The 16230-nt window shown below is 50.5% G+C and overlaps 1 protein-coding gene across 10 annotated transcripts in view; it reads left to right on the top strand.

The window, feature by feature from the left end:
* Positions 1-16230, top strand: part of ATP11A (ATPase phospholipid transporting 11A) — a 117828-nt gene that overhangs the window by 88465 nt on the left and 13133 nt on the right. For 9 of the 10 annotated variants that reach the window (XR_010936937.1, XM_067713394.1, XM_067713395.1 and 6 more), the window contains exons 18-25: positions 3184-3365; positions 5084-5335; positions 6478-6652; positions 8714-8816; positions 9069-9214; positions 9775-9834; positions 10300-10427; positions 12330-12465. Coding sequence is in view for 9 of the 10 variants with exons in the window: in XM_067713394.1 (XP_067569495.1) it covers positions 3184-3365; positions 5084-5335; positions 6478-6652; positions 8714-8816; positions 9069-9214; positions 9775-9834; positions 10300-10427; positions 12330-12465 (1182 nt within the window). In the remaining variant the exon portion in view is untranslated. The remainder of the gene's footprint in view (positions 1-3183; positions 3366-5083; positions 5336-6477; positions 6653-8713; positions 8817-9068; positions 9215-9774; positions 9835-10299; positions 10428-12329; positions 12466-16230) is intronic. The other variant, XM_067713396.1, reaches the window with a different exon arrangement.

Genomic DNA, 16230 nt, shown 5'->3' with positions numbered 1-16230 from the left:
TCCTAATTTGTCCCTGTGTTTTTCTGAGAGCTCTATAAGGCAGCACTTACATTCAGGCCTTTGATCCATTTAGGGTTAATTTTGCGTGTGTGGGACAGGTAAGGGTCCAGCTTCACTCTGTCACATATGGATGGCTGCTTGTGTCAGGACCGTTGGTTGCACAAGACTGTTCTTTCCCTGTTGGATGGTCTTGGCATCCTTGTCAAAAATCATTGGGCCACATGTGCAGCTGTTCACTTTTGAGCTCTCGGTTCTGTTGCGTTGGTCTATGTCTGTCTTTACGCTAGGACCACCCCGTTTTGGTTACTTGTCCCTCTCCGGTGAGTTTTGAAACCAGGAAACGTGAGTCCGTCCTCCAGCCTCGTCCTTTTACAAGATTGTGGTCTACTCTGCGTCGCTTGAGATTCCCCATGAATTTCAGGTGGGTTTTCCCATTCCCACGAGAATGCCATTGGAGTTGTGATGGGCGTTGTTCTGAACCTGTAGATCACTTTGGGTGGTGTCGTCATCGTGCGATATTAAGTCTTGCAATCTGTGAACACAGGATGCCTGTCCATTTACTTAGATCTTCTGTGATTTCTTTCAGCAACGTATTGTAGTTTTCAGTCTATGAACCTTTCACCTCCATGGTTTAACTCATTCTCGGGTATTTTATTCTTTCTGATGCTACTGTAAATGGTCTTGTTTTCTTAATTTCCCTTTTGGATTGTTCATAGTTAGCGTGTAGAAATGCAGCCGCTTTTTGTGTGTTGACTTTGAATTCTGCACCTTTACTGAATTCGTCTTTTAGTTCCAACCATTTTTTTTTTTTTTTTTTTTTGGTGGTGGAATCCTTAGAGTTTTCTACATATAAGATCCTATCATCTAAGAACAGAACTAACTTTATTTCTTCCTTTCCAACTTGATACCTTTTTTTTTCTTGCCTGATTGTTCTGGTTAAGACCTCTGGCGCCATGTTGAATGGAAGTGGCAGAGGCAGCCATCCTTGCCTTCTGCCTGATCTTAGGGAGAAAGTTTTCCACCTCCCCCCGTTGAGTATGATGCTGGCTGTGAGTTTGCATATATGGCTTTTATCAGGTTGAGGAAGTTCCCTTCTATCCTAGTTTACTGAGTGGTTTTATCATGAAAAGCTGTCGGGCTTTGTCAGATGCTTTTTGGCATCTGTTGAGATGATCATGTGAGTTTTTCTCCTGTGTTCTATTTATGTCATATATTACATCGATTGGTTCTCATATGTTGAATCCCCCTTGCATCGCTGGGATAAATCCCTCCTGGTCATGTATATAATCCTTCGGACATACTGTCAGATTCAGTTTACTAAAATTTGGTTGAGGATTTTTGCATATATGTTTGTAAGGGATAATGTTCTGTAATTTTCTTTCCCTGTGGTGTATTTGTCTGGCTTTGTATATCAGTATTGTTTTATATACAGTGTCCAGGGTTTTAGTAATACTTTGCAGGAAGAATAGAGAAAAGTATCTCTACTCCATGTTTCCACAAGGGGAAGCCCCATAGCTGCTTTTAAAGGCAAGGTTCTATTTATTTCTGAAGTTTCTGCTGACCGTTCACACCAGCTCTATGTTCTGGGACAGCTCTGAATTACTATCCTCGTAAAACCTCTTTCTTATCGTGCAGTTTTTCTGGCGTAGAATGAAGTCATACACATATATCCTGTGCGTTTCACCTCTTAGGAGAAGTCAGAGGATCCATTCTGTAGCTCGAGCTCATGTCTCCGATCTGTACCTTGATCACCGTGGATACTTCTGATCCAACTTCAACCACTCTTTTTAGCAGAAGTCACTGAGTTATTATTGTGTGCCAAGGAGTCGGGGGTGAAGTGAGACAGTGCCAGCGGCCTGAGAGCTCCCACCCCACAAAGGAGACAGACAGGAGGGCAGCGAAGTGGGCGGGGCGTGGACCCGGGAAGGATGCAGGGGAAGGACATCTCTGCGCTTTCACAGCTCGGGGGCGGAGGGGGACCTGCCTTCTCAGAGAGGCGAGCGGGCTGCTTGCTTGCTCCCCTGGGACGGGACTCGGCGTCTGGATGGTGGGCGGTCACAGAGCTCAGTGCCTTCCCAGAGCCTCGGACACACAGATGCTGCTTTTGTCCTGCTCCTTCCCGGGGACTCCCTTCCCGCCTTCAGGCTTCCGAGAGCTCCGGGGACAAGAGGAGCTGTTAACCCGACCGTGATCGTGTCCCTTGGCTACATCTGGAGGTCGGAGAAAACATGGAAGATGTGAAGCGTTCCTGAGAGCGATGGGACGTTAGAATTCATATAGTGGAAACCCTTCAAATCTTAGGAACCGGTGTTCTCCCAGAATTTGGACTGATTATGTAGGAGACTGGCTCATTTCAGGGGATCCGTAGAGTTGGGGCTGAAGGAACAAGGGAAGCAGAAGGGGGTCGTCCAGGGTCGCCAGTCGGGCCGTTGCGATGGTTGCTTCATCGTGACCAAAGGAAGCGTCTGTTGACGCAGTGAAAGTGCTCTGTGTGGCGCCTTTGAGAGCCCAGCTTCCTGGTGCCCTGCCGGCTGGTGTGCTTGCCCTGCGCGCCCTGACGTCCAGAATTAGTCTTAGGTTCTCATTTTCCTCTTCTGTGGACCCGATAGGTTTGATCAATAACCGTGTGGTTTTCCTTCAGTGAGACCCAAATAAGATCAAAGTGTCACACAAACTCCCCACGTAAAGCGTCACTTTAGAAATATCACTTGATGGGGCTTCCCTGGCGGTCCAGTGGTTAAGACTTTGAGCTTCCACTGCAGGGGGCGTGGGTGCGATCCCTGGTCGGGGAACTAAGTTCCCACATGCCACGTGGTGTGGCCAAAAAAAACACAAAAAAAGAAATATCACTTGATATTTCCTATAAATTGCTAATTGCTATCCTAAAAAAGGTTAACTCTTCATTTGTCAAAATAAAAGAACCAAGTCTTATCTTTCGACGGCCCTGGTTTATATTTTGTATTCCCACGCTTACTAGTTTGAAATCTTTATCATCTACCATGATTGTGTATATTTAAGGTGGATACGCTTCACTTGCAGAAGACCAGCCCCTTGAGGGTGGGTTGGCTTCTCGTTCTCTGGTTAGTCACTCGAGCTGGAGGGGGGTGTCGGGAAGGCTTTGGGAAGTGATATTCAGCAAAGTGACCCTCGAGTTTACGTTAAGTGCCGCTTTGTGTCCTGCAGGAGGGGCTTCGGACCTTGTGCGTTGCCTACAAAAGGCTCATGCAGGAAGAATACGAAGGCATCTATAAGCTGCTGCAGGCCGCCAGAGTGGCGCTCCACGATCGGGAAAGGAAGTTAGCAGAAGCCTATGAGCAGATAGAGAAAGACCTTATCCTGCTCGGTGCTACGGCCGTGGAGGATCGGTAAAGGCTCGCCGCGCTTGTCTTCAGAAATAATAGTGTTGCAGCGGGATCGCAGGGGCTACAGGGGCGCTTCGGGGGGAGCCCCACAGCCGGTGTCGGCCGCACCCGGTGAACGCGTTCACGCGTCAGGACCGGGCAGGCCACTTGGTTGCCTGGGGTAATAGCGCGGGGGGTCAGGCTGCGCTATTGTGATGTTTGACTTTCCACGAATAAAAGGCCCCCAGAAGAAACCAGAAATGGTCAGCATTTTCACACCATATTCTGAATAGTCAAGCTACAAGGCTATGCTGTTCAATTATTCTTTAGAATGGAATCAATAACTAATCTGGTCCTCAGTTTGTCACTAGTTCTTTCCAAATACAAGTGTAAACATGTTGGATCTTAACATTCTCAGTGTTCTTGTCATCACTCATTGAAGGAATTTAAAATAATGAAGTAGAACATTGCAAAAACTGACAATAATAGCTGGTAGAATTCCTGGGTCCTTGGAGGAACTGGGGAGAAGGGAAGGCTCTTAAGGCTGGAGGGATCTTCGCCTGCGCATCCGAGGACCCTCACGGGGGTCCTGGGAGCTGATGCACCTGGGGGGAGCTGGTACCTCAGGACACTGAGAGTAGATCCCCGGGGATGGGGCGGAGGGGAGGGGTTGAAGTGATGATATTTGATTACAGATTATTTCTTTGAAATCTCTGGCCAACATCTTTACAGACCACTCTGGGCCTCGGTTTCCTTTTTGCAAAAAAGGATGAAATGAGAGATGGTTTTTTCTGCCTCTAGAATAGTACGATTATATCATCTCCAGACTTGACCTAGGAAGTTTATCCCAGAATCTAACCAGATGGTTCCAGTCAGAATCCGGATCCTTTCCTTGCCTTTCACTCAGCACTGGACAGAAACACATCACTGACACACATCTATCAAAAACTAAGACTCTAAAATCTAGAAAACACAGCAGGCCCCCAAGTGAGGCAGCCGTGGTTTTGCTGCCAGACTTCCACGGATGGCAAGACAGCCCGACCAAGGTCAAGAGTGCCGTTTATCCTCAGACATGTGTTGTGGCCTCTGCAAGCTGTGGGTTTTCTACACGTAGACCAGGATCCTAACACCGTCCTCATCCTGTAAGGTTCTGGCAAAGACAGAACGTCGCAGGCAAGTGCTTCCCGCAGCATCTGACGCGGGGCGAGCCTGCGACGCCATCAGCCCGTCCCAGAGCCGCACCTGGCATTTCACGTTCTTTAGGGGAACCTGGGCTCCGATTTGATACGTGGCAAAATTAGAACAGTTTATGCACAGTGAAAAGGTGGTGAGCGCCACCTCTTTTCCAGGTCCCGTTTTTCCCTGGTTAAGACTCTTTTGGTTGGTGGTTATGACGGGCCGTCTTATAATAGCGTAAAGTCCTCTCTGAGTAGCAAGTCCCACCAGGCAGAAAACTGTGTGCTCGGCCACTGTTACTCGTACAAGATGCCGCTTTGTTTCTTAGTATTTTATCCCTGTGGATTTTCTCGTGTTAGGAAGTGTTCTGTTGTAAAAGGTTAATACACAGCTGGAACCAGCCTCGGGTCCTTCACGGGAGATCACGAGCCAGCACCGCGGTGCTTTTTAATTTGGGGGCAAAAAACTGAAACAGTTCAGTAGATCACAAGTTCTCGGAATTCTGCACTTGGTTTGCTGTGTCCACGCTGACGTGTGTGTGTTGTCCTCCGCCCCCCGCCCCCCAGGCTGCAGGAGAAGGCGGCCGACACCATCGAGGCCCTGCAGAAGGCGGGCATCAAGGTGTGGGTGCTCACGGGTGACAAGATGGAGACGGCAGCCGCCGCCTGCTACGCCTGCAGGCTCTTCCGCAGGAACACGCAGCTGCTCGAGGTGACCACCAAGAGGCTGGAGGAGCAGAGCCTGCACGACGTGCTCTGCGAGCTGAGCAAGACCGTCCTGCACTGCAGCGCCAGCCTGACCCGGGACAGCTTCTCAGGGTAGGCGGGACGTTTGCAGACGGACTGGGCAAGCTCCGGGGGCAGGGCCGTGGCCTCAGCTCCCTTTGTGCGGACGTGGTCCTGTCCTCTGGCCTCTAACAGCATCCCGTGGTCGGGACCATGACCAGAGCTATTTCTCTCTAGCAACTGTGACATATATGCCTTTTTGCATCAGAGCGGGGTGTGTGTGTGTGTGTGTGTGTGTGCGCGCGCGTGTGTGTGTGCGCGCTCACTTGCAGACTGCTGGCTGAGGGTGCAAAGAGACTTCATTCATGGATTTACAAACTATCGTGCCTGGGGTGATTCCCATCTGCTTCTACGACACTTGCGGGCTGCATCGTGGATTCCTCAGGGCTCCCGCCAGAGCAGGAGGGAGACGTGAATAATGCGTGGTCGTTTGTCGATTAAGACAGAACAGTGTATGCCCGACAGTTGTTTTTCCAAGAATATTCGCCAGTTTATCCACATTTTATCAACGCTCTCCTTGCTGGTATTAGACGCATGATCTAAGGTTAGATTTCATTTGAGTCGTTTCCAATTTTCATTAATTTAGATAAAGCAAAGGCAGCTCTCTAATCATATGTGGATCTAAAATTATTCATTTATAAATAGTACAGCGATATTTCCCTTTGCCCTGTCTGCAGAATTCCTTTTGGGGATTAGAGATATTCCTTGTAATTTTGAAACCCAGCAAAGAGAAATTACGACCATGTTCTTTCCAAGTCAGGTCACCCGGGCAGAGTAGCACGGAGGTATTAGTTGTAACAATAAAGCCTGTGATTGGCTGAGGTGGCCAGGCAGTTCGGGAATGAAGGCCGATCTCTTCGATAGCGGGATAAACGCTCTCCTTCTGTTGTCAAGAAGTACCGGAACACGCCCAGGAGTCCACAGTTGCGACCGTTGTTTGTTTTGCCTCAGTGAAATGAGAAAGTTTAATTCACACACAATTTTAAAATGTAATCAAAGGCCTTACAGCCACTAATCTAGAGGCTGTGTTATTATTGACAAAACAAGAAAACCCAGTTTCTTAATCCTTGATCCTGACTGTGTAGCATCTATAGATATCCCCAAAAAGTACGTAGTCTTCTCAAATCTCTGGATTTAGTTACTGAGTAATTTCTCTGGTTTGTATGATCTAACAGACTCTCGGCCGATATGCAGGACTACGGTTTAATTATTGATGGTGCCGCGCTGTCCTTGATAATGAAGCCGTGTGAGGACGGGAGCTCCAGCCACTACCGAGAGCTCTTCCTGGACATCTGCCGGAACTGCAGCGCCGTGCTCTGCTGCCGGATGGCGCCCCTGCAGAAGGCCCAGGTCCGCCGCCCACCAGGAACCAGCTAGGGATCCCCGGGGGAAGGGGTTACGTAGTGAGAGCCATTCATGAGCCCTTACAGCCTCTGGGTTTTATTTTTAAATCCAGCAAAGCACCTCCTTTTAAAAATGGAAGCAAAAATGATAGAAATTGAAACGTGAGACTTAACTTTGCTCGCTGTGGTTAGTAAGCATTGATGGAATCAGATGGATGGCCCTTCCGGGTGCAGAGACCAAGGGAGATGCTCGTCCCATCTCTCACGTAAACAGAACTGTATCAAGGAGGTAGAGCCGTCTGTACGGAAGCCCGGGGGGAGGCAGCTGCCGTCGAGCACCTACTGTGTGCCGATTGCTGAGGCAGGTGCGAACCCACCGACCCTCACGGTAACCCTTGAGGTGAGGGAGGCTGTGCTAATTTTAGGAATGAAGTACCTAAGACACAAAATCGGGAGAACCTGCCTGGCGGGATGATCTGGAAAGTGGCGGTCCGAATCGGCTTCCACTCTGTCGGACTCTGAACTCACGTTCTGCCCATTGCACCACACTCTTGTGGAAACACCACCTGACGTGTTTTTTTCTTAATTTTTTTTTTTTTTTTGGCTGCGTTGGGTCTTCGTTGCTGCACGTGGGCTTTCTCTAGTTGCGGTGAGCGGGGGCTACTCTTCGTTGCAGTGCGCGGGCTTCTCATCGCAGTGGCTTCTCGTTGCGGAGCACAAGCTCTAGGCGTGTGGACTTCAGTAGTTGTGGCTCTAGAGCACAGGCTCAGTAGTTGTGGCACATGGGCTCAGTAGTTGTGGCGCACGGGCTTAGTTGCTCTGCGGCGCGTGGGATCTTCCTGGACCAGGGCTCGAACCCGTGTCCCCTGCATTGGCAGGCGGATTCTTAACTACTGCGCCACCAGGGAAGCCCCCTGTTGTGTGTTTTTAAATATTTTTTAAAGCATATGGGATACGAACGTGAGCATGTGTGCCTTTCTGGTGTTGGTAAACCTAAAACGGTCCCAATTCTGTAAACCACATTTTAGATAAGGGAGATCAGTTTCTCTTGAGTTGCTCATGAAGGAAACTGTCAGCTTCTCAGACTGACCTAGTGCTTAAGGTAAAATACTGAACACCACGTGCAAAGGGGTCATTTTTCGCGTCCTTGCATGCGTGCTACACTGACGTGCCACGTGACAGTGTCACTAAGCATAAAACACATAAAGCATCGCCCTGGGGTGATTCTCAGTGAAGAGAAGCAGACTCAGGCGTTCACGTACGTTCTATTTGGGATAAAAATGGTTTCATTCCCAGCTTCCCTCTTAAATGTGTGACTCTGCGTAAACCTTGTACAGTGACGTCCAGAACAGAGCTAAGGATGTCGTTTGGTCTTCACATGATACTTGGTATTTCTTTTAGGTTCTTAAGTGACTTTTGCAAACTTTGATGCCGATTAGTGTCTCAGTCTTGAAACAAGAAGGCAATCCACACATTTTTCCCTCATCTTTTCCATCATGGAACCTTATACTTGGCACATAAATAGGAAAAAAGACTGTCAAGAAACAGACTAAAAATTTGGAAATTATTCATTGCATTGAGTTGTCAGATTTGGTTTTGCACACATGACAAATTTGAAAAGTAAATGAGCAGCTTATTTTTAAAAATAGATGCTTGAAACCAGATAGCTTGGAAGAGCAGCATCTTCTAACGGAATGCAGCATTCACACTCCCCCCACCCCGTATATTTAAATCTGTTTCCCCCACGTTTACATAAGGAGTTGAGCCGCCCCTGCAAATGACTTCCTGGATTTCACTCTCCGTCCTGTCTGCCCACCAGCCTGCTCAGCTCATCTTACTACAGTCATTTCTCAGCTGCTTTTGCTGAAGTGTGCTTCGCTTTCGACGTCAAAAAGGTTTTATCCTAAGTGGATAAAATAGACTGCATATGATCAATAATTCACTTTAAGTACATAGTTGTTTCATTTTTCTTTGACTAACTTGACATCGTTGTCGTTTCTGCCTAGTTAGTGAATGGCCTCTGCAAAAATAAAACAGACGGTAAAATCTGCACTTGCTTCTTTTCCAGATTGTTAAATTAATCAAATTTTCAAAAGAGCACCCTATCACTTTAGCGATTGGTGACGGCGCAAATGACGTCAGCATGATCCTAGAGGCCCACGTGGGCATAGGTAAGCCCCTCGGTTCTGCCTCCCTGCGCCTCCTGGTAACCCGGGTTTATCACGCAGCTGGACGAGAAAGGACACAGCCAAGGCAGGGCCGTAGAATGTAGACACACGTTCAGGACACTGTCTGTGACACAGAGCGTTCGTGACTAGAAATCCAACAGTCCCGGTTCAGCCCACCCCATTTTGCCTGTGTCCGTGTCCACCTGCGTGGTGTTGAGAAAGGCTTTCCTCAGCGCGTTTGCTCCCTTCTCGTAGGCATCATTGGGAAAGAAGGTCGCCAGGCTGCAAGGAACAGCGACTATGCGATACCGAAATTTAAGCATTTGAAGAAGATGCTACTTGTTCATGGGCACTTTTACTATATTCGAATATCTGAGCTTGTGCAGTACTTCTTTTATAAGGTAGGAAGGCTTTCCTTTCCCCTCTCACCGTCTCAAAGCGTGTGAGCGATGGCTCGTCTGTCATGATGGCCCGAGGCTACAGGGGTGATTTGTCCATGGATAGAAGTGACTGTCAGAAAGGAGAGGGTAATCGTAGGACCACGGGAGCAAACGCCCAGCTCTCTTCGCAGTCTCAAAACTGAATGTGGAACCAGTGAGATACGGGCTGTAAAACGCTTGAGGAAGGGGCATTCTTTTATAGTTCCTTGAAGTAGTTTCTTCTTCTTTAATGCGGTTGCATTCTTTCCTGTCTGCCCTGACACCGACGTTGCCGCCTCATTTCTCTGCTACAAGTTTCCCTTGAGTCTGTCTGATCTCAGGGTGACCAGAATGGTCCCGTGTGCACTGTGGGAGGCCCTGAGATGAGCAAGGAGTTTTAGAGCCATTGCCCGTCTTGCTGGAGAATGTGGGGCACTTTGCCCAGGTAGAGTGTGTCACGTGGCCAAGCTCTGTGACGGGATAGAAAAGTGACGTGTCTTACAATGTGCCCTTGATTAACATGCGTGTGACTTCTCTTTCAGAATGTCTGCTTCATTTTCCCTCAGTTTTTATACCAGTTCTTCTGTGGGTTTTCACAACAGGTGAGTCCTGATGCCTGAGGTCGAGCTCACCTGAGCCTTAACCCTCTTCCCCACATGTGTCTGTGGTGGGCGGAGGGTGGACGGCAGGGCATGCAGGCCAGATGACCCCCCCGTTCCGTCGCTGATCTTCTTTCATCTAAAGCAGCCAGGACCGGGGAAAATCTAAGCTTGGAGGTGGCGATCAGAATTGCAAACTTTCGTGCAACTTTCTCTTGTTGCAGGTTTGGAATGGCAGGACCGGGTGGGTCCGCTGTGATTTTAATCCAGACTAGTCGACATCCTGACACTTTGAAAAATGTCCTTGTCCTTCTGTATCTGTAGAAAAATGGCTCTGTGTGCATTTTAGAATGCTCGTGCCTGTGGCCCTTTGTAAATGAAAACTACACATGCATATTGAAACGAATCATCCGAAAGTCTTGTCGAGATGCCCGGGTGCTGTTTTCACGTGGCTTTTCGGTCCCGCAGACCCTGTACGACACTGCCTACCTGACTCTCTACAACATCAGCTTCACCTCCCTCCCCATCCTGCTGCACAGCCTGACGGAGCAGCACGTCGCCATGGACACGCTCAAGAGGGACCCTGCCCTCTACAGGTACCTCAAGCAGGCAGCCGCTGTAGGCAAGGAGAAGGACCGGGCAGCCCTGCCGCGAATCCGGATAATACTTGGTTGAAGTACTTAAAAGCCAGACGATTCCGCGTCAGCTGACACGCTCGCTTCCACAGGAGATTCTTCAAGCAGGAAGCCATGTGATTTAAGTGAATATACTCCAAATTCAGACAGAGGACTTATGTGGCGTTTGAAATGTACACGTTAAGCCAGTTTGTACTTAACGTGATTTTCGATGGTTATGAAAGAACTTGGGGTGAGAGTTTCTATCCCCTTGTGACCCCAGCGGATTTATGGCCTAAATGATCCTCGCAGGTCCAAATAGGTTCCATTCAGTGAGAAAAGAGAAAAGTTAACGTATCTGATCTCAGGGTGCTCTTTTCTGCTAAAAAGTATTTTTAATAACAAGGAAATGGTTTTTCTGCTATTTCAGAACTGCACCCCAGGATCTTTGGCCGATTCAATGTGTCACTGTTTATTGTGGCTTTGTAAATTAAACGTGTTATTCTCAGAACATTTTAGATGCACATGTGGTTGTAAGAAATAGGAGAGAGATTCTGTGAGGTTTTATGCAGTTTCCCCAGTGGTAGCATCTGACAGACCGTCCTGCAGGACCGCAGGACAAGGTCACAAGCAGGGCACTGACGCGACACGCCCAGCCGTCCTACTGGTCCTTGCTCGTGTGCACACGTGTGCTCACGTGTGTGTGCACTACATTCTGTGCAGGCTTTTCACGTGTGTGAGTCCTGTGCCCACACAGTCAAGACACCTCACCAGCCCCACAGCCTACATCAGAATCATTAGCCGTTAAATGGGGTCTTGAAGTGTTGGGGTCCAAAATAATCCCTGTAGGTGATAAAAAAAAAAAAAGCAAGCTGTGAGTTTGTCACGTGCATTTAATGGTACAGGAGTAAGTCTAAGAAAATGGGGAACCCACACCATTTTAGACACACACCGGAGGGAACCCGGCAGCTTCTCTGTCTTACTGAACTAAACTGACAGGTGTCGGAAGCCCTGTCGTGAAATGCATAGCCTGGTCCGGGAAGCCCGCGGCCCTGGCATTCGGATGCCAGCGTGTCCCTGTGTCCTGTGTCCTTCCTTTCGGACGCAGAGGTGTGAGCGCTGGCATCTTTCTTCCTCTAGTCATATCACAGTCCATTTTTGAGAAATAAAATACTCAAACAGAGGTTGCTCAGGAATGCCCGCATGTAGTCAAAGGCAGAGTCTGGGGAGCATTTTGCTTTTGCTCCCAGGAAGCTCACTTCATGCCTGTGGGTCCTTCCCACTGTATCAGCTGGGGGCGCCGCCCCTCACACCTCAGCATGCTTGCTCCCTTCTCGCTGTGCTTCGACCGTGATGGTTTCGGTTACTACAGCTTTGTGCTACAAGCTGTCCCAGGGCCTTTCTGGGACCGGGTGTGGTGTTGGGTGAAGTGACAGGTGGTGTGGCCGGAGGAGCCGCAGAGCATCCAGTGTGGCTCGGGGGCGTGGCCAGTCGTGAGGCCCACCTGGCATCCCACGGGCTCCATGCATTCAGAGCGTGTGCCGGCCAGTCGGCGGGTGGAGGTGGGGGTCTGGCCGCGACGTGGACAGGCTGTGTGGGGTGACCCCAGGCGGGAGACCAGGAGCCCCGTGCTCGCGGCCGGGCTTCTCCAGGACCCGCTTTTCGGGGCTTGGCTAAGTGGGGGTCGGTAGGGGCCCCGCCCCCTCCGAGGGCCCTCCTTCTCCTGTCCCTGCTTGTCCCTGCAGCTCTGCCACCTCGGGGCTCTCCGCGAGTCAGGGGCCCCCGGACGGGGACGGCGGCCGCAGGGCCGGTGGACACGGTGGGGGCTGAGTGGGCGCGTGCGCCTGGACGCGCTCACAGGTTCCCACCCTTTGCCTCCCCCAGAGACATCGCCAAGAACGCTCTCCTCCGCTGGCGCGTGTTCATTTACTGGACGTTCTTAGGCGTGTTCGATGCTCTGGTGTTTTTCTTCGGTGCTTACTTCATGTTTGAAAACACAACCGTGACCAGCAACGGACAGGTTAGTACGGAACTGGGTCGTGTCAGCGTGGCTCCGGGGTTCTTTGGGGATAGAGCTTGAATCCAGCACGATCCCGGGTCAGCGCAGTCTCAGCACAGCCCGCGGGGACCGTGTCTGGGTGTCTGCCCCCCAGCTGGATGGAAGGGACGTGATGGCAGAGTTCTGCCGACTGTAGGGACACCCTTCCTGAGGGGTTCCAGGCTTTAGTTCTGTAGCTTACTCACCGTTAGCTATATACCTAGTGGTTCGATTTGATCGTTGAGACGTGGCTTATTAAATATGGGAAATAATTTAGTATTTAACCCATTTTAGTGTTTGTTCACATCCTTAAGTATCTGTTTACTTCGCAACAAGTAGATTTACACTTGCCTGGTAGGCGTTCAGCGCTCTGGTTTTCTGCATAATTTCTAGGGGTTGTTTTATTCGTATCTTGCTTTTTTCTTTCTGCCATGGCTTCCTTCCCACTCTCAGATAGTGACCACCAACACACACATGGTAAGAAATCTGTGGGTGCGTCCTTTGTGTTTTTGGAGTGCGTTATAAATAAAATATTTCTTGAAAATATTTTCCAACGTGACTCCCTTTGTGTGCTTGTCGGTAGAAATGCTGTTAGTTGCTGCCCCACGTCTGTAGGACTGGGGTCGTCCCAGAAACCTGTGCGTCCACTTGGGTCCCTGTTGCTGAGGTTACTCCCTGTATTTCCATGTTGGGGACCACCAGCGGGGTCAGTGGTGTTTCTAAGTGGACTTGATCTGTTTGGACCTCCCTTGACCTAAGTAAGTAGGAAGACACACGAGCATGTGAGGCTGGAGGGGATGCTGCTTTGACCGTGGCCGACCTCCAGCCCCGCCTGGAGAATACGAGAGGCCCGGGGCCCGGCGCCCTGCTTCTGACCTGATGCCCCAGGGTCCACGTAAAGAAGGGGAGCTTGTGAACAGAGGTTTACTGCACGTCCTGTCTGATGGGACACCTCTGTGCCCGTTTGTCCCTCCACGTGGCTGGCCTGAAGTTCAGAGTCTTGCTGTGTGTTTGCCCATCGGTTTGTCTGTTTCTTTTTTCTTGTGACTGCAAGGTGCTGTCATCTCTCATTATAACTGAAACCAATTTTTCCTAAATTGATCTTGAGGATTTTTCAAAGTCTTTTTGCACTTTTCTAAAATCTTCCCATTTTTCAAGGATTTACACTTTGTCTTAGTTGTGGTAGAATAGCTCCCGGGTGCCACGAGGCCGTCATGTACCGGTGGTTGAGTCGAGCTGTCTTAGCGTTTGCTCTGATGCATCTTTAGTGAGAGTCCCTTGCGGGCCCAGTTTTAAGTGAGCACCTCACGTGTACCTTAAAGAGCTCAGACTTTGTGTCCCGGCATCCATGGTCCCAGGATCCAGGCAGTGAGTCGCTTCTGCAGGCATCACCCTCGCTCACCAGTCGCTCCTTCAGTCGGACAGTTTCACGGTGTTAGAGCCGAGCAAATGGAAGTTGACAGATGAGTACTGTACGAGGTCAGGGAATTAGAGCTCAGACCTAGGGTAGTGTTTTAGACCATGCAGCTGCTGCATTGCTTGACGCTCACATCACGTGGTGACATGGTTGGCCCTGCTCTGCAAGCCCACAAGAGGGCGGGTGTGAGCAGGGAGGGGACATGCACCCTGGACACAGGTGCTGGTCGCCCGAGGGGCCCCGGATGCAGGCCTGGGGGGCCTTCCCGGCACGAGGCTGGGCCGCATCTCCTCCTGCCGCTGCTGTGGTCAGAGCTGCAGGCCCGGGTGCCTTGAGGCCCTTCCCGTGAGCCAAGGGCTTCTGCTGTTTCCTGTTTCTCTGCTACTCGCTCCTGAGGGCGCCCTGAGCCACCATGGAACCCGGATCCCAGCGTCTAGAAGGGGTCTTTCCCGTACCATCCCTCCCCCACCTGCCACCTCTGTGCCTTTGCTCAACTGTTATGGGACAAAAGCGTTGGTTAGAATCTGGAACGATGACAGGAAGGGAGAGCGAGGTAGAAAGAACGCCTGTTGGCTGGGGCCCTGTGCTCACGGGCCAGGAGCTCTGAGGCCCCCGTGGGAACAGAGTCAGCACAGGCCACGCACATCCTGTCGCGTGAAAAGCTCCTGAGATGCACGGTGATGTCAGGAAGCAGCGTGCGCGACAGTCGTACCAAGCGAGGTGCTGGACCTGGGCGTTTGTCCACAGCTGTGCCTTGGGTCACTGGCGCCCGGGGGACGATAAACAACCTGCAGACGTAGAGGCGTGAGAGCAAGGCCAGCGCTAAGCGGAGGGACACCTGCGGGGACCCAGGGTAGACCTTTATCACCAGGAGGACAGGAGCCCCAGGGCCACGCGTGGCGAGCGCGCTCCGTCGATGGTCTGACTCTAGACCCCTGCGGTACCTCGGGGCCTCCGCACAGAGCCTTCTCGCTCTGGATCACTGAGTCTTAAATTCTTGTTTGTTTGTCAGGTAAGGGGGTTGCATCCCTTACAAAACCAAAAATGATATCGTAGGCTGGTTCTGTAGCAATTCAGACAAAGCAGCAAACAGAGCTGTAAGTCCAGGGCGGCCTCAGGGGGCTGCTGACATCCTTGGTCTTGGGCAGCAGGTGGTTCGGTGAGGATAGCGGTCATCTCTGTCCTCTTCCAAGGAGGACGGACGTGTCTTCTTGGTGGGACATTTTAGCTGCCCTGTTCTAGTGATGGTCGGGAGGTGACCCCTAAATCATTCTGTAGGCGTGTTCGTGGATCCGTTGAGAACAACTGAATCATTGATAACTTTCGAAAAAGAGAAATTCACTTGTGGAGCGTTTTCTGCACAGACATCAAGAGCTGTATTATTTCTCAAGTGAGAATATAAGACAATGATTATTTTATTGTTGAACTGCGGGATATTCCTAGGTGCACGCTTGAAAGTTTGGGGCGCGTTGTAATAGAAGCCAGTAAACATCTAGAGCGCGGGAACGTGAGCTGTCCTCAGCGGGCTGAGGACAAGAACACCAGCGCTCAGCAGAGGTTCCCAGTCAGCACGTGAAGCGAATGTAGTAGATGTGGCCGCGATCTTGAGAAAACATAAGACATGTTTGTCGCGGGATATTTTTACACACAAAAATTAAACTGCTCTAGGCTTTAGAGCTTCTGTGAGCAGTAAGATTTCCTACAAGATAGTCCTGAGGAAGAGGAGAGAGGGCGGAGTGGGAGAAGGAATTAAACTTGGACCTGGTTGCGGGGGAGGTGGGAGACCTCCTACTGAATCCTCTCCTCTGAGCGAGGCCCAGAAGTTCACGACGTTCTCCGCGGAGACGCGTGTTGCTTTAGGAAATCAGCCCCGGGGCTTCCTGGGGGCTGGGGAACTGATATCACTCGGGAGAAAGGCCGTCCCTCAGGACACCCCTTTGAGAAAGGGGATTGGAGCCCCAGTGAATCACCCCCAAAGTCCATAGAAATGATGGGTAATGAATTCAATAATGCGTTGACTATCAGCTCGACCTGAGGGCTCCCTTAACTAAGGAGCCCCAGAGGCGCTTACGGAGGTGTTACCGTGATCACCTCCCAGTGAGCTGCGATAGCTGGCGGAGGGCACAGGTGAAGGTGGCCAGGTGTGCAGCCTTGCCTAGGTTCCAACCCAAAGGCCTGAATCTGATTCAAGGCACTTGTGCTTTACTGCTGTTCGCCTGTAAACAGCACACCCTGTGTTTTGCTGGGCTGGGCGTGGATCCCAGATCCACCAGAATCTACCGGATCCTAGGAATCTCGGCAGCGCCTTGGGAAGCACCGTCCTACCCCTC

The sequence above is a fragment of the Pseudorca crassidens genome, chromosome 18 (assembly GCF_039906515.1).
Source record: "Pseudorca crassidens isolate mPseCra1 chromosome 18, mPseCra1.hap1, whole genome shotgun sequence".
Lineage (NCBI taxonomy): Eukaryota > Metazoa > Chordata > Mammalia > Artiodactyla > Delphinidae > Pseudorca > Pseudorca crassidens.
Note: the sequence above shows the minus strand (reverse complement) of the source record. Positions and strands in the feature narration are given on the sequence as shown.